Source organism: Merops nubicus, unplaced genomic scaffold (genome assembly GCF_000691845.1).
Source record: "Merops nubicus isolate BGI_N331 unplaced genomic scaffold, ASM69184v1 Scaffold49790, whole genome shotgun sequence".
NCBI lineage: Eukaryota > Metazoa > Chordata > Aves > Coraciiformes > Meropidae > Merops > Merops nubicus.
In genome coordinates, this window is record NW_008581816.1 from 720 (window position 1) to 19604 (window position 18885).

At 40.1% G+C, this 18885-nt stretch overlaps 1 protein-coding gene across 1 annotated transcript; it reads right to left on the reverse strand.

Annotated features, from left to right (window-relative positions):
- Positions 1-266: 266 nt before the first annotated feature.
- On the reverse strand, positions 267-18250 carry RBL2 (retinoblastoma-like 2; the record flags this gene model as incomplete). Its single annotated transcript, XM_008935597.1, has 18 exons — positions 267-384; positions 1040-1111; positions 1270-1446; positions 2044-2318; positions 2810-3082; positions 3719-3830; positions 4341-4505; positions 4977-5114; positions 5469-5572; positions 6440-6549; positions 7219-7385; positions 9033-9219; positions 9917-9981; positions 10081-10241; positions 11130-11258; positions 14908-14972; positions 17111-17311; positions 18114-18250. Coding segments are annotated over 18 exons (2656 nt in total), but the record flags the coding sequence as incomplete, so codon positions are not given.
- Positions 18251-18885: the final 635 nt, after the last annotated feature.

Sequence of the window (18885 nt, forward strand, 5' to 3'; positions counted from 1 at the left end):
CATGAACTGAACTCGGAGCTCAGGCCACCCTTGGTGCTCAGCTCTTAAGGTAAGCACCTGCAGTGACAGTCTAAAAAGGGTGAAAGTGAGTGGGCCTAATGTTAGGTGTGAGTTACAGCAACTCTTAAACGTTATCAATGTATTCGTAATTGTGTCCAAGTGTACCAAAGGAGGAAGCAGTTGGGGTGGGCAACAAAAGATCTGACCGTGTGTGCTGCTTGGGAGGTGGCAGTAAAGCCAAGCGCCTGGGCGCTGGAATCACTTACTCCGTTCTTTGCTTCTCTCTTTACTTCTGTCGGTGGGCGAGCTCTGCTGGCTGCCGCTGTCGCTGCTGCCAGAGCCGCGCCGGCGCCTCCCGCCCTTTATCAGGACGCTGCGATACACCTGCAGGGGGAGGAGGAGGAGGAGGAGGGGAACGAGGCGGGGTGATGAGACGTGCGCTGACGCAGCCAGGAAACAACAGTCCTTGGGATATATCTGCTTTTTGGGAACCTCACTGGGGTATCAGACAGCTTCTTCCAGGGGAACATAGAACTCCTAAGAGGAGTATTGCCCCATAGGTGCTGCCTCCTTAGGTTTTCATTTTTAAATTCTGTGTTTCAGGTATAGTCTATCATAGCAAGCTTTCAGTAGTGCAGGCGTGAAGGACTGAGCCATGAATGTTTGTCTCAAAGATAGCCTTGGATGGAGGACTGCACGTACCGACCGCTTGCTTGATTTCCACCTTTTATTTTCACTCTGTCCTATCACTACTCTTTTCTAACATTTTTCTCGTTTTGTAATAAAAACTGTATTGGGTATATGGCATTTGACCTCGCTTGTGTCTTAATCTCGCCTCCTGGGATCGTATCGAAACCTCCCCCCACCATCGGATCGGGACAGCAGGATTTTGGCTGTGACTGCTGGCTGTTGAGGAGAATGCCTCTCAGGTTGCACTCATTTAATGCTAAACGTTACTTGAAAAGGTGATCCCTTCCCAAGAAGGGGGTTAGGGCGTTCAGCGGTGGGGAGCACGCTCCGCAGCACTGCCGGCACTTACGTGGCTCCTGGCTTGTGGCTGTGTCCGATAGCAGCGCATGATGTTCTGAAACGATCGATCCTCCTTGGTAACCTAGGAGGAGGCCAACAGAAGAGGTTAATAGTTTTTCTGTGGGGTTGGTTTTTTTGGGGGTGGTGCTTGGTTGGGTTTTGGTTTTGAAGAATTGTCATCTTTGGCATGCGGAGTCTTAAAGAAGTCGGTGGTTTGCTTTCTCTGGCCTCGCCCCTTACCTTAGCCATGACGTAGATGGCACACATCAGCAGCTGATCCAGGTGTCTGTCCATCATGATTTCAGGGCAGTGCACCAAGGAGTACTCAAAACACGTCCAGATCTTCTGACGCAGCTCATCGGGCAGGTCGAGTTTGACGCAGAGGTCTCTCAGGCGGACGCTGGCTAAATGATAGACCTGTTGGAATGGAGACTGTGCTTAGGGCCACAGCAGTACCACCTTCCCTACCCAGCTCAGCAGTGGCCCAGGCTTGCATGCCCTGTGCAGATAACTAAATTTATTTGCTTAATAATAGTAATAAGAGTGTAACTAATGATTTGCTTAGAAGACACAGACATTCTCAGTGCTGTTATTGATACTAAGAAAACATTTGTTTGAAGCTTAAATTCTGCATTGTCCTGAGCAGAAGGACACTGCCTGCCCAACAGAAACCACGGTACCGAATAAACCGGGATGTCTCAAAGGGGACTTCTTGTCTTTTACAGAGCCTTGAAGAACATGGGCACCTTTGAGTACCTGCTGGCCAAGTGCATGACCTACATCAGAACTCGTGATGTGATGGAAACCTCTGGTGACAGCCTACTCCTTTGCTAGTGAGAAGCTACCTGTGTAAGAAAACTACTCTTCAGGTATGCATATGAATAGCAAAAGGTATAGCTTAAGCTGGAAAATGAATACTCTCATAGTATTACTACTACTAAGTACCTGTTTTAAAAACCACTGAAGACTGAGCAAATATCAGCCATGCAAAGCCCAAAAGAGACTGAAAAGTACCTTCCTGAAGAAGAGCGAGAGGGAGCCTGTCTTTTGAGGCCTGCTGGCTGCGGCGGTGGCCAAGGGCTGGGTTTGCCTCTGCTCTCCAGGAGAGATCTGCTGCACAGTTAACGGGCCCGGTAACTGCAGTGTTGCCCCAGTCATCTGAGTGTTCAGGGTTCCAGCAAGAGCCTGGGCTCCGAGGGGCTGAATGGAACTGGAGACAGCCTGAGGCTGAGTACCTACATTTACTTGGACTGGGAAGAAAGTTATTCCTCCATTTTCATTGGCAATACCTGTAATTTAGGAAAAAAAGTCTGAAATAAGAGCAAGTTGGCAAGGGGGAAATGGTGTTTGTGGTTGATTTTATTTGGTTTGTTTTTTTGTAGGAAATTCAATAATTCTTTTCTTAGCTGCTTATAACTATCTTTTTATTATATATGAAATTATTTAATCAAAATACCTTTCATCATAAGGAGACATGAAGGTATTGAAACCGAACTAAGTTTTTCACACTAATGCAACTTTCATCCCGTGCCAGTTTAGGAAGGCTGGCTTACTGAAATAACTGAGTTTTATAAAATAATTGTTGGCAGTCAGAACAGCCTTGTCCTGTGCATTCTGTCTCTCAATTCTGCACACCTATACCAACAATTTTTTCCCAGTTACAAATCATTAAACGTACTTTTTTTCTCCAGGGGTGTACAGTTCCCACCCTCCCCCTTACTGGGTACTAATACTTGGATGGGAGCAAGCCTGAGTAATTTCACAGGAGCTCTTCTCTCACCTTGCACCGGTATTGTCACGGTTTGCCCGTTATTGGCGGTTACGGTGGCAGTTGCCACCGTGACCAGCGTCTGGCCGGGCACTGGAGTCACCGACACGGCCTCGGGATTCATGCTCTGCACAGGCACCGTGCTCACCACGGGCTGCTGGGAAACCCTCACTGGAGTTCCGCTCTCAGAGGCAGTGTCGTTGTCCACAAACAGTCTTCTCCTCGTAGGGTTGGCAGTAGGAGAGCTGTATCTGTCATACAGGGTAGTTGGGGAGGATGAAAGGCCTGTGGATTAAACAACCACCCACACATGAAATACTGGTTGTATAATCCCTGCTTACACAAATATGTGACAGAAATCTGCTGAGAACCAAAATATCTCATGCAAGGCTCTTTGAGAAACATTTTTTAAAATTCTGTATGTCTGCATTTGTAGCCTACAGACTGCTTTGAGAGATGACTTAAATAATGCTGTGTTGAATATTTTTCTAAACTGAAGTATTATGGTTTATTTTTCCACAGGAAGTTTGAGACTTCACATAGCTAAATATACAGTGGAGCATCTCTTTTGCTATAGCAACAAAGCCAACTGTTCACATGCTACCGACTAGAATGTAAGTACTGTGCATATGGATACATGCTATTTAACATACACCTATCTGTACTCCTACACTGTTGCATACGTGACCCCCTGAGAACACGCTGTCCAGCCAGCAGTCTGCTCACACTGACACAGGGATGCAGCCATCTTACAGGTCTGCCTCGACTGTGTGAGCTGCAGCAGGAACGCCCCTCACAGGCGTGTTTGCTGTTAGCTGTGCCTTGACATCAAAGCAACTTGCTTTCTTTACGCCACTTAGATTTGAAAATTAAAGCCGTGGCTGCAGAAGTGTAAGTATGTTATGCTTGAAAAACTCTCACCTTTTCCTAGTCCTCCACTCTCAGCACGAACCTCATTTATTCGTCTCGGTGTCAGTGGTGAACCTACAACGCTGTTCCCAGCTGATCTCTCAAAATGCTGAGGTGGCATTACCTAAAATATTGATGCTTTTATTAGTGTCTGTATCATAGATAAACTGTAAAACAAATTTTTAAAAGCTACAAAGTTTGAACAGGATGGAAAAACATAAAAAAACTATATAATATATATAATGAACACTGAAACACTTGCCATGAACCTAACTAAAACTCTGTAGTGATTGCAGTGCTGTAAAAGACAGAGTTCTGTAAGCATCCTTCTGTAACTACAGTTACAAATCTTTACTTTTTACCACATTTCTTCTTTACTAGTAATCTTTTCAAGTGTCAGTGACTGGTCCAGACCTTCCCCACTTTTCTGTTTTGCTCATGGTTTTGCTGTGCTGAGAGAGTTCTCTGCTGAGGGGGGCTCTGTTACATTTACTGTTCTCTCTGCACTGATCAGCTTGGAGGGTGCAACTGAAATTTGGACATGTAACTCGTCTCTCCTTCAGTGGCTCATGTCCACACTTCACTGTCCTGTCTGATTAGGAAAACTATGTAAAACACATAAGGAAGTGCTCACCTCTTCACAGCTAGGAACTTTGTTTTCATTATCTCGGATTCTGTCCCAGAGTATGGATTCCTGCTTCCATGCCATGCTTTCCAAAATCTGCTCTTCAATATGATTGAGATGTTTTACTACTTCCCGACAAAGGCCGTCCTCTGCTCTGATGAAAACCTCAATTACCTGTAAGGCAGATAATTATGATTAACATGAAGACCTGCTTCATATATTTCTTCTTACAGAAGGTCCAATTCCTGATTTTCAAAGAAGAAGAGAAATATTAAGGCTGCATTACTATGACTCAGTCGTATGTGGTCTCGCAGTTTTAGCAGAGGACAGGCATTTGTATCTTTCCCAACAAACATGTCAAGCCCTGTGGCAGCACAGCTGCAACAGTTGCTCGGGATAAATAGTGATCCATTAGTTATTAGACAGATACTGGGACACTGCTCCTGCCTGAAACTGCTGACAGTATTTTGATTTTTCAATGCCCAAGAGACACCCCAGAATGACAGACACTTAGGTAATATTTTTTCAATACAAAAAGGTGTCAAAGCTGGGAATAAAGCTTCATGTAAGGCAAGGAGATGACTTAACATGGTAGAGTACTCAGAACCAAACTTGTTAAGCATTTCTAGCTCTCAAACACTTTACCTTATAGAAATGATAAACTGGAATGTCAAATATATCAGTGATGAATGGGAAGTTGCCAGGTGGCTTGTATGTAAAGGTGATGATCTCAAGGCAACAAGCCAGCAGGGACCTGTGAAACACATCTTGCTCCAGTATTGCCTGCAAGAGAATTGCAAGTTTTAATGCTTAGTTTACAGTGTAACTATAGAACAATAAAATGCTTCCTATTCTGCCTCAACAGTGAGACTATCAAGCTTATAAAAACAGATGTTATTTTGTGAGAGATGGAACAGAATCCAAAATGAGCCATCTTTACTCCTTCCAAATTCCCTGTATCTTTGTTTGCAAACACAAATGATTTCTTGAACACTTTATCTTCCATTCAGGTGTACTTACAGGCTGCTTGAAAGATTAACCCTCATTTTAAATATCTGTCTGTTCTGCTCTACAACTGGTTTCCTTTTTTGCAGGTCCAACCTAAAAACAAGATGAAATTTGATTTGTTTTCCTTACAGATAAGTCAACATCTCCCAGTCTCCTCTTCTCTTCCTCGATGACTGACTCCAAGACCTTGTAGTACAGCACCTCAGCACGACGAAAATGCTTACTAGCAACATCTGCAGGAATTTTAAATAGAAACAGGATTATGAAATGTGGTAAGGGAATTGCATTCTTCATCTTAAACTATGGAGATACAACAGTTTAGTAGCTTGTGTGGATTTCTGTGCTGCTGTGGATACAATACTTCCAGGAGTAAAACAGTTAAAGTTAATGGGGCACCCCTCTCCTATGCGGCACTGACTTGTGGATGCAGAGCAGAATAACTTATTACTGAACCCAGATTTTGATGAAAACACCATATATAAGAACAATCTTTAACACTCTTTTAATATAAATATGTATACTTCAAGTTCAGAAAGTACTGAAAGAGCAAAGTAAGGCCCTAATAAGAAATGAGAAGGTCAAGAGCATCTCCCTTATTTTCAGTCCATCTCACGCACTTCACCAGTCATGGCAACTTAGAAGAATAATAAATACTAATAGTAAGTAATAAAAATGAGGAAATAATAGTTTGTGTTTATACTTGCAGCATTTTAACATCTGTATTAATCAGTCCTTGTACAGAAGCCAAAATTGCTGTTGGGTTTTTGAAGGCTACAATTAGTCAGATTTTTCATTCTTATCACAGAAATCCATGCCATCGCTATTTTATGCTTTTCTCGGAGAGAAGAAGTGGTGCCCTTCACAATGTTGTTTTGTTTCACTCCTGTAGAACTGGAAGTACCATCAAATTGCAGTGATTGAAGCTAAGGCTCGTTATAAAATTGTATGTAGGGTTGAAATTTGCCATCTCTAAAGTCTACAGGAAAAGCCAAAAGTAATAGAAAAGACAGCTTGTGCTAAAGCATAATCTGTAAGTAAATTACAAGGGAACAATGTGTTTACAGGTGTTCTGACAGCTGTAAAAGTAAAATCTTTCCCACCTTTGGAAAAATTGCTGGTTTCTCCTTCAGCCTGCATGCTCTGGCAGTATACTTCATGCATGTCTTTTACTCTGTTTGCAATAGATTGAGAAGGATCTCTGGAACATGCCCTGAAGATGAAAACCAAATATTTTCAAGACAGTATTCCTACTAAGACAAAAAAAAAAAGAAAAACAAAAAAAACCACCCAGCCCTTTCCCTAATATGATGAAAGCATGAAACTGTAAATATGCTACGTAGCAATACAAACACACCCACATCTGCCTACCTGTAAATAAAATGTCCATGATGTACTGTTACTGTATGCATTGTAGCAAATACCTCTTTTCATGAGCAGGGATAAATCTTTAAACAGCATTTTCCACTTGATATAAAAATTGTTCTAAAATCTATTGCAGCTGAGGCAGCAGTGCATCTACACGGAGAACACATTTTAGTTTGCAGCTGCTGCAGTATGGAGTGATTTGCTAGGGTACTGAGTTTGACTACGTAAGAAAAAAAGGTCCTGAGCATTTTGTGTTAGCAATGTGCTGTTAGAGAAGCTCAGAACTGTTGGGTTTTAGATGTTGTATGTTCTTACAGCCATTGTGTTCTTAAGGACAAACGTGTCTAAATAAAGAGAACAAAGTTTTTTGAAATTAGGTGTCTCTGTGGATCTGTTTTAATCCAGAACCTTTCAAGACTGACTCACATTTTAAATTATACTGTTTAGCATTAACATTTGTTATTAGAACTGTTTTTAAAATAGAATTATTTGGCTAGCTAAACATCAAACTTACTTGAGTATTTGCTCCAGATTTTCACTGGGGGCATTTTTGAGCCCTGCCAGCATGGTATGAAGGCGGCTCAAGCTGTATGTTGCCATGGAAACGGGTGTCACATAGGGGTCGCTCTCTTTAATGTACTTACGGCCAGTAAGGGGGGTCGTAATCCTAAGTGATTTGGACTGAAAAGACAAGTAAAAAAGCATCTAACTGTAAACTATTCTAAATCTGAGACACAGCTCATAACCTAGCAACGTCAATCTGTAGAATTCTTACCCTGCGTTACGATATGTGCCTGGAAAAAGTGTCTGGGAATCAAACAGCCCAAACTTGTTCCTGTCTCAGGTACTAGCCAGCAATAAAAGCTTTAGCTGGGTCACTTGCCTGTTTGCGTCCAGCAGTGCTGTGTAAACGTACACCCAGAGACGGTGTGACCTCACCCTGAAATGCAGCTGCTGGCAGGGGAGTGTGGAAAAACGCCAATTTAAAAAACCCAGAAAGCCTCCAGCCGTCCCCTCCTATCCCTGGAGTGCCCAAGGTAGCTGTAGCTCCTGGGAAAAGTGAACAGAGCCAGGGTTTCCCTTCACAGGTTTAACTCTGAACTTGAAAAATCTTCCTGAGTCTGGCAATAATTTTAATTCATTTGCACCAGATCAACCCATCACATCAAAGTAATTTAACATCAAGGATGTTCCTTCAATTAGCATACAGCAAAACCAGTGCATCTGCTAATTATCTGACTGCACAACTACCTAACCAAGAAGGGCTTTCCTTATTTTAATGAATTGCATTTGGCAGTCTGGCTGCTAAAATTCCTTCTGTTTTATTTCTGTCTCCACACCCGAACAGGAACTACAGCACTACAGAAACCCACAGGAGAAACCACCCAGAACTAGGCCAGCAAAGCTTCGTGACTGATCATTTCTTTAAACACAACAGAAGCAAAGAATTAACTATTCACACTAATTTTGCAGATAAGGTTATTTTGAACCTTTCTCTCAGGAATTTCGAAAGCCATTAACCAACTCTTACTCTTGAAAAAGTTCACATAACTGTTTCAGTGATCTGGACTGTTGTACCCTTTTGCTCCTTGTAATCTAACTGTGCTAATACAGCTTACATGCTGCTTCATTTCCCTGTCTCGTTTCTGTTCTCTTTAGGATACCTTTTCCATCTTCAGGAAGATGTGTACCTATGATTACAGGATAACAACATGTCTGCACTCAAAGCCTGTTCTTCAAAAGCTGCTGTAGTCACACAAAGGCCCTGATAATTTTCTAGGTCTTCACTTTATTGTTCAGAAATACGTAACGTTCCGTATCTTCTCAAAGACCACATTCTGTACTACTGTTTTATTAATAGTATATAAAGACACACCCATGTATCATGCTTTTAGACAAGCAAGGTGAAAGTAATTCCCTAAGCAATTTTAACTACAGCTGTAACCAGATGTAGATCCAGAGGGTCTCAACAGCTGCAGGAGAATTCAGCACCTGCCAAACAACCAGGGAGAACTGCCCTTTCTGTTGTGCTTGAAAATCTTCACCTAAATATCTACCTAAAAATTCCTGTTTAGGCAATTTCCTAAATATTCTCTATACTGGATTTAATCAAAGAAAATCCAAATGTATAGAGAAATTCCATCCAAAAACCCCTGGAAGTAAACAATGTGTCTAATCAACTATAAAATCTAACTCGGCTGTGCTCTGTATGCTCCCAGATAACCTGGGACAATAAAGATAGCAACCTTTAGTAGCTGCTTCTCTTCATCAGCCATAGACTGACTCATTCCCCATGTAAAAACCCAGCACAGACCACGTGATACTCACCCTGTCAAAGTGCTGCTGCAAATTATGCTTCACTTGTACTCTTTCAGCCGTTTCCATTCCTGAAGCTGTATTTAAGCACCTTGTGAGAGTTCCAATTTCTTCATCTGCATCCTCCCCAAGAAATATTCGCTCGTCGAGGTTTCCGACGGACAGGACATACTCCTCGTAGGCCTTGTTGATGGCTTTGCTACAGCAGAAAGGAAAAGGCAGATATAAAACCCCTTTATTTAGGCAGTGCTTTGTCCACCTGCTCACTGGATGATCATGGTTCTGGCCTGTTGGGAGTCGACTTCAGAACATCTTTTAATGCCGACTTGAAGCAGTGGTGCTCCTTTAAAACTGACAATACCTCAAACATGACAGTGGTAAGTACATTGTTTTTCCCTTATATCTGATGGCTTGCCATTTAGTATGCTGCAGGAGGAACCTAAAATACTGAGAACTTGTACTTGGCTGGAAACTCCTCAAAACTAACACAACACAACATCATCATCAACTACGCTTAGCATTTTTATATCACCTAAAAGAAATTAAATCCTCATCATAAGCATCTCTAGGTTTATAGAGAAAAAAAACACCAAACCAATTTTTTCCCATTCATTCAATGCGCTTCCACATCTATTTCATACTAACAGTTATATAAAAAAAAAAAAGTCCAGGAAACAGAAACATAAGAATAAAAGGCATCTAGTAACCCCATCCTGAAGAACCATTCCTCAGACCATACCACCTCCAAGAAAAGGAACTGAAACGCTTTGTAACGTATAAACATTACTAAATATGCAAGTCCAGTATCGAGTGTTGCTGTTCAGAAACAGCAAGGCAGGTGCAGCTGTGCGACAGGGGACACTAATGCAAACCAAGCCACAGGCCTAGCCACTCACAAGCTGTCTCCAAAGTTCCCAGGATCTAGAAATCCAGTCAGATTTTCATCTTTTCCTTTTAAAAGCTGTAAGACAGTTAAGAACAAAAGATGGACATCTTAGATTAGGTTTTGAAGTTAATGAGTGAGGAGAGATTGTTCTACATCACAAATGTATTGACCAACCTTTTTGTCAAAAAGCTTGTGAATATACGGCTTCCAAAAATGTTCCTTTATGCCTTTTGCTTCTAAAACTAATCCATAATGTAATGAACACAGTTTTTCAATGATGCAGGGAGGATCAGGTGATACTTTATAATCCTTACTATGAAAGTCTTCAGGCAGACCTACAATTAAGAATACTCTATTATTTCATTTTGAAATCCGTGTCCTGTTTTCTTATTAAACTTGAATTCTATGCTGTGTAGTCTAAGTAGTGTGCAATTAAAACAATAAACTAATTAGTTCCCTTGAAAGAATTATTAATTATATAATGACCACTCAATTTGCTAATGTTAGCAAAAGTCAATTTGGAGTCAGAGATTTCAAAAAAAATAGACGTTGAGTTGTAACAATTACAAATATCACTTCTAATAGAAAAATCATTCAAACACTTGTGAACTATAATACTTATTTTAATAAATTTGAATTAATGGTCTCACTTCACATTGGAATAACTACAAAGGAAATGTGAATACTGTACAGCACTGAAAATGAAATATAAGTCTGGAAAGAATGACATCAGACATTCCGTGGAAACTTCTCAACATTCATTTGCATTTGTGGTTATCAGGGCAACCTACATGTCTGTCCTGCTCAGAAGGAGAACAACAGCAAGCCAGAAGCAAGAAAGACACAGTCAAGTTGCCCCTCTCCTCCTGGAGCACTGGGTCTTCCCAAACTGCTGCCACATGGGGACTCTCCAGTCTGGCTGTCTCCAATAAAGACTGTGTCATGCCCTCCTTGACTGACAGGAAAATGTCACTAACTGAAATTTTTACTTTAGAACTTCCTTCAGTGGTATTTTCACAGTCAATTACATTTTTGATGTCTGTTATTACTTATGGTATTAATAGAAATCTGTGCAGCCAGATGCAGAAAAAAAATCAATTTCCACATATTTCAAATCAATATGATTCAACTTATTCTCTGCCACATAGATTCATACTTATTTCAGTAGCCGTACAAGTTCTTGAAGACTTTGTAAAAAGACAGATAGTTTTTTTTCAACATACCTTTGAAAGTAGGATTCAGAAGTTCCTTACGGTTAGGACACTGGAGAGCATTTCCATACACTAGATCCAAAGCACACAACAAGAGATGGTAGGAATTGACCAAGTCGTCACTGATCATAGGAAAATTACCTTCAATATTAGAAAGACATAAGACATGAATTAAAATTAGCATAGATTTAAATTTCTTTTAACCAAGAAACTGTTGATGTGTGTGCAACAATTGGTAGCAGAGTCTTGGAAACACAGACTTTGGAGACTAAATATCTAGATAAAAAATGGAGGTAGTAAAACAGACACACACTTAATTAGATATAGTAAATGTAATAGTAAAATATGTTTTCAGGAACAGCAGTAACTCAAATCTATTGTGCTGGTTTGAAAACAAACCTTACCAAAATGCTGATAAACATGATGTTGCAGACTCCCTCACCCACTGGAATCTGATTAATCCGTGCATAAATAACTCAGAGCAGCAGGAGCTTCAGAATGTAAACTGCCTCAAGGAAGAAAAATCTGTTACCATAACTCTGGCAACACGATCCCCACTGCCCGGCAGCGTTGCGGCCTCCAGCAGGTTCCTGCTGCCCCTGCCCGAAGCTGAACCTGGTTCTAAGTGCAGGGGCAGGAAGAAGGGGTCCTGCTGGCCCTTCCCTTCTCCTCAGGTCTGTGCTGCTGGGGAGGGTTTCACTTGTGCTAGGCCAGAGCTGGCGTTCGGATGTCCAAGCAAAAGCTCCACCCCTCCTTCAGTCCCCCACTGTCCCCAGAGCGAGCGTGGCTCCAGCGCAGGACACTATTTTAGTCAGCATTCTGTTTTCTTGACAGAAGTTTTATTGAGGGCGTGCTCATTATAAACAGTACTAAATTAAACTTTATTTCTCTTGTGCTTTAGAAACAAGTTAAAATGTGTATCTCTGATCTGGCTTAAAATTATTTCATATACCTCTAAAGCATTTTTTATTTTTTATTTTCCTGTAGAAAAGAATCCTTGTAACCTTTTCACTCTTCTAACACCTTTCAAAAATGATTCGTCACTCTTTACTGATCTCATTTAGGTTTCTGATATTCCTGCAGAGGAATAGCCTTGGCTAAAAACAGGCTTGTAAAATAAACAATGCCGTTAATTAATGCCATAAATAACAATTCTATGAATGTATATGCACTGCAAGATTTTCTATCACTATTCCAATATTAATTACTCTTCTACAATTTTTTTTTTCCTTCAGATAAGCTCCAAACCACTTAGCTGAGCCCACTATGAAGTACAGGTTTAAATCTTTGAAGAAATCCATCATAATATAATAAACTCACTTAAAAGACATCAAAACGTATATATATGATTCAAGAACTTTTCTGAGTTACACTGTTATTTTTGTACCAGTAACGTACCAACTTGTTTACATTTATTTTCAATTTTCCATGTTTATTAAAGAAAAATAATTTTAATGCAGATAGTATAACTGGAACTAATTAAAATAATGAAGCCTACATGAAATTTTAATTGTGTGCATTTATCAGTTACTTCCAAATCATGAAAGGTTCACAGCAAAGCAATGAAAGTCCTAAATACAATAGCAAAACGTTAATCAATAAATATCTTAAAGAAGTAAGTCTTGTAACAGGTTCACTTTCACAGCCATAAGTCCAGCATGGCACTTGGGACTGTCGGCACAGTCAAAAATAAATCTAGTTTCACAGTACCAGTAATTTCATACAAATGATTTGTCAGTGACATTTCAAACAATACCCTACCACTCTCTTTCACAACCTACCACCAAATAAGAAAAAAAAAAATAGTTATCCCAGTGCAGAAAATTTTTTTTTTTTTTAATTTCCATTTTAAGGAGAGAAAAAAAAGTCAAGATAGAGATCTGAAAGATAAATTCTTACAAAGAGTCTGCAAGGATTACAGCATTGCTAAACCAAGTCAGTGTCTTACGTTGCAGCATGTCCTAAGGGCAGGCCCAAGACCTGCACTTCCTGTGTTTGGGAAACTGAGCTCAATCCTCTTCGGGCTTGCAGAAATAACCCAGAGACAAGCCTGAACTTGCCACCCATGTGAGGTTGCCATGATAAGGATTAGTGCCAACCCTCAAAACACAGTGGACCAAACATCAGGAATACTTAGTGCCTTAAATGGTCAACACTTTGTTTCCATTTTTGTGCTGCCACACTTTAATAAATTTACCACTAGTCACCTACTAACCTGACAGTTATAATTACCGTGTATTTTCCTTTTGCTTGTAGAATTTAACTGGCTATATTATCAACATGGTATTCTCTACAAAGTTATTTTTTATGTCTGAAACTGCTCACTAACTAACATGTAATTAATTGATGATGTAGTTACTCAAACATATTAACCAATAATTTAGCAATAGGAAGACTCGTGAACTCCCTTTGCACCATCTTGACTGCCCAGTTTACCCACAGATGTGGGAGTTTTATAGAAGGTAGAAGAAAAATCTCTGATTTTTCAGACTGACTGAAGTCTGACTGAAGTCTTGACTGGAAATAAAGTAGAGTACTAACTCTCTTCTGGACTCTGTGGAATACAAAGAGGTATTTTCATACTACTTGAGACAGCTAGGCTGGACTGAAAAAAAATAGAGGATAAAAATCATACTGTGTTTTAAAATTGCAAGCAACATGCTTGTTTCAGAAAGATTTCCCCAGTAAAGTGGAATTTGCAGCCTATTGGAAAAAGGCATTTTCTGCACAAGGCACACTGTTTGGTACAGCACTTGTGCAGCACCACAGCCTCCTGAGCTTTGTGCAGAGCTGGGATGGTGAGGGGCCAGTCGCGCTGCCAGTGATGTGTCTGGACGGGAGCCGCTGGCAACGCGCTGCAGCGTGGCACAGCGCAGAGAGAAAGGCTGATCTGTATGGAACAGAATCAGTGCCAGAGAGGTCAATATTGTGACAGCCTACTCAGTCCTAGCCGCAAAAGCAGCCAATTAAGGAAATTGCAGCACACTGCAGGAATCTTAACACTGATTCACTTTTAAATCTGAAAAAAAAAAAAAAATACTACACTGCCACACACCCCAAAAAACAAAGCAAAATGTGGTGAGGAAAGACATTAGACTATATGTGATAGGACTGGCCATAAGCCTAAAATAAGGATTTAATCCTGTTACCTCTTGTGGATTTTTTCTCCTATCAATCATTTTCAAGGAAACCTGCTGAAATCCTCTACTATTCTTATGGGCTTAAAGGCTGCTCTTAGGATAAAGGTTATACATACATTGCAATATGCTGTCTGTTCATTGCATTATATATACAGAAACATTACCAGAGGATGCCCTTACAAGCCCAAAGGAATCTCAGTCTTCAAGGCCGTCAGATACTTACATATTCATTGCTCTGTCCGAAGCACAAGAGGAACCCACCCTTGCAGGACAGGCATATACAGACCTATTTAGTAACGTGTACGCTTATTTGATACAGCTGCTGTGTGCTCAGTTTTTTTCCTAAATATGAATTCACTACAATACTAAGTTACCTTTTTTTTTGGAATTGCAGCATAAACCTCCACATTACCAGAAAATTTGTAAAAATATTCCACATAAAAGCTACCAAACTATTTGGACATGTAGCTTACCTTCAAAGTGTGGTAAAACCTACAGCTGGGGGCATGAGGACATAAAACATTCCTTCAGACTGTCCCGAGAGGGCCCTTTCTCCAAAGGCTTTTCTGAATTCAGTCTTTGAGGTCTGACGTAAGGTAATGACTAAGAAAACCAGGTTTGCTGTTTTCAATCCCTTTCAAATCTCTTACCTTTTGCATGGACAAACAGCACCCAACAGAACTGGAAAACTTCAGTCACAGTACATGGTTGTCGTCTTTTGGGGGGAAATGCAACAAGAAGAGACCCGATAAGCTCAAAGAATTCAAACTGATAGAACATCATATAACATTCTATCATTCAAAAAGAAAATCAAGCTTTCCCATAGTGTGTGGCCCAAACCTCACACCCGTCCCACAAAAGCCTTACTAAAGGTAGCAAAGCAAACTGCACAATGGTTTAGTGCAGACACGAGTGGAACTTGTCTTAGTCTGCACGGAAGGAAACAAACGTCACTACAGCAGATTCCACCAGAAACAGCCAAAACTTGGGCAGAAAAGCACAGCTAAATGCAGTTGGCCTAAATACTCTCTCAGGCAAAACTGTGATCTTAGTTCCAAAGAGCTGGTAAATAACCAAATTTGAAATCTACAGAAAATGTTACTTCTGCTTCTTAAATACAATGAGTGGTACGTACAGTCAGTTTAGACAGTTGGAGAGCCAGAGCTGAAATTCTTTCCTCATGAGCATTCTGACAAGCATGTATACATGTTCTCATCAGAACACATTGCACAATGTGTTGATATATATATACTAATTATAAACAAATAAAAACTAAATTAAAAAAAACTCCCCTAACACCAATTCTTATAACTCTGCAGCATCATTCCTTATTTTCGTATAATGTGTCACTGGAAGTGTTACTTCACATATTGCTGGTCATCTCCAGGACAGAAGAACAGCAGAGCAGCAAAGGAGGTGGCACAGAAGTTTTTGTCCAATATTAGCACCTTTCTTCTAGCTTGTTTCAAAGTGCAGTTGTCTAATTTAGACTGCAAAAGGGGCACGTGAGCCTCAAAAGCAAGCACAGTTTGCACGATGTGAACAGTCAGGTTTTCTGTTTCTAGAAGCATTGCTTGCTTTATAAGACTGTACTTACTATTATTTATTTCATTATGTATTACATATTTAAGTTGGACCAAACAAATTCCTGGTGAGACCATACTCTTTCCTGTTTCTCCAGTAGTTTATTCAGCCTTAATCTTTTATTTTCTGATTTAGTTACTCCCTCAGGATATGTAAAGAATGGTTTAAAATGTCAAAATTCACACACATTTCACACAAAAATTAGTAAGTATTATCTTCCAACTTAAGCTTCAAAATTACTTCACACCTCACCACCCAAGCTAACAAACTAGAAGGGCCTATCATCCTAATAATAGAATTATGTATGCAGTATATTTTCATCTCAACATTATACACAAATATTCATCTCAATACATAACTCTATTCCATCCCTAGTCCAATTCCAATTTACTCACCTTTTGCATTCTCCAACATCATTTATGCGCAATCCTGCCTTTCATTATAGATTCAAATATGTTTGGTTAGAAATGCCACTAAGTGATGCTCACAAGAACACTAAGGGGGAAAAACCTAGCCAAAACACCAACTAACAAATAGCCTGAATATGTTAGAAATAGTAAAAAAAAAAAAAAAAAAAACCACAAGCAAACAAACAAACAAAACAACAGCAACACAACAGCAACACCACCACAACCCTATCAATCTTCATGGTAATGAAGATGAAAGAAATAACTGGGAAAAAATCAGTCTCTACTAACCTCCAGGAGAAATCACAAGCCAAGTGCTGGCACAAACTGACAACATCTTGTTAAGATCCAAATAACCAGAACAGAATGCTCATTTTCAGAGCACTCCCAATATGAAGAGTAACAATGAAACAAAGCTTTTACTAGAAAGCAAAACATCCAGCAGATCTACATCTGTGAAGAAACCTGTGGGCATTATCAGGCAGAGAAACAGGCTGAGCTGTTCTATGAGCTACTGAGGCTGTACGGATTGTACAGTAATCAGATTCATCCAGCCTTCCCTATCTTACAAATACTCTTACTTCTCTCATCTACAGGCTGATGTTAATCTCTCCCCTTTTCTCCACCTCCCAAACCAGACACACTCAGCAGCTTTGGGACTTCCTGCACCCTGTCAGATCTGACAAACTGAAAAAAAGCATCCAAAAATAACTGTGAGCAAGGACAGACAGACCAGCCCTGGTATTGTAAAGATCTACTCTGAACATACAGAAAAAAATGCAACAGAAACAACCAAGCAGCTTCATTATATCTTTATAACAGTAATGTTCTAAAAATCAACCTGGAAATAACAGAAACGTACCTTTGTTTTCTTCCTCTCGGCTGACGAGGTTGCTCTTCTTGAGGATATCTGAAAACATCCTGAAAAATTGGCTCGTACTTCTTAAAAATCACTGCAGAAACTGTAAAGTTTCTCTCCAGTCTCTCAGTTCGCTCTCTGAACTGAGAGGGTAGATTTGCCATGTCTTCCCACTTTTTCATCTTGTTAAAAAACTCGATCAAGCTGAAAATACCAAATGGGTCAGATTCGAAAGTTTTGGGTTTCACCTCATAAATGTAGCTTTCATTTATTTTTCACTCCTTCATCTACACTTTCTTTTCCAATGTATTAGTCTTTGATTACTCAGATCACAGAAACTACTCATCCACGTTAAATTCCCCAAATTTCTGATTTGGAAAAAAAAAAAAAAGTTTTTAAAGGGGCAACACTTCAACAGTAAAGGAGATGGGGAGAAGAAGTGCATAAGAATTTTTTTTCCCCCTAAACTGTTACAAAACAATCATACTGTTAATAAAGCAAATTGTTTCAGGAAGTTTTTCTTTATCGCTTTACAGACACAAACGTTTGATACAAATGTGTTTATCAAATTCTGACACCATGTTAGTTTCATACAGCAAGAATGTGATAAGTGAAGTCTTCCAAAAATAAAAAAAAAGACTACAAATTCTCCGAATATTTTCATAGTCAATTTAAAAGTTTCCTGTCTGAGAACTAAACACTTTGCACACTATTCAAAAATAGACTGTTCTTCAGGGCCTGGTTTCTTTCTCCTCTGAGAGAGGGAAGTCAATCTATGATTTTGAAAACCAGTGTTTTTTACAACATAGTAATGACCCAATGGAACCATCTTACATGTGTGGCTGTGAGCGATAGCACAAAGACTCTGGCAATGCACAGTCTATCTTCAAAAGCAGGAAACAAGAAAGATGTTCAACCTTTGTTCTGAATTTCTACATTTCACAGGCTGATAAGCAGACGTTAAGATTCTGTAAGCATTTAAAAATTAGCAAAAAAGACAAGTTACCTTTGTTCTGAACAGCGCAAGATTCTGGTTAAAGACACATAATTTCCCTCAGCTGTCCCTCTGCTTACAGTTGGAACTGCTTTTCTGCAAGCCACATACAAGGCACACGCTAGCCAATGCAGATCATTTCCCTGTGAATTAAAACATCAGGCATTTAAAAGTCTTCATGGAAAGAAAGGGGTACTTCTCGGCCAGGCAGCCAACGTCAGGGAAAAGGCTACAGCTGTCCCCTAAACGAATGAAGTTCAACCAGCAACAAAGTTGATTCCTTGTTTCAAAGTTTTGTTGAGCTACTTTGTGTTTTTAATGACAAGAAAAATAGGTGCCAGGTACTTGACACTAGACCAAAACTAAAACTACATAGTTACCAGTTACCTTAAAAAAAATCACACTTGGCCCAAAGTTTAACAGTGTATTTTCAATGTTGGTGCTGTTCTCCTATAATGACACTTTGTACTATCTCGGTGTTAAAGATGAAACAGCAGCTACAGCTCCCCGCTATCAGAACACACTTCTGTGTTTGTTAGACAGAAATAACAGCTGCCCTGTTTCTCTGTATTACACAACAGAACAATTAGAATTCATTTCTGTATTTAGGTACAAGATTGACTAAGGAAAACCTTTCAAATCTTATTCTTACACGTTAGTAAAAGACGTATTTTAATGGGAACAGGACAGTAGAAAAGGGGGCGCATGACACCGACCCTGATGGTGGGGGTTTGCCGGGCTGGGTGAGCGCAGAGCCAGGGAAGGGCGGCTCGCGTCTCCGAGC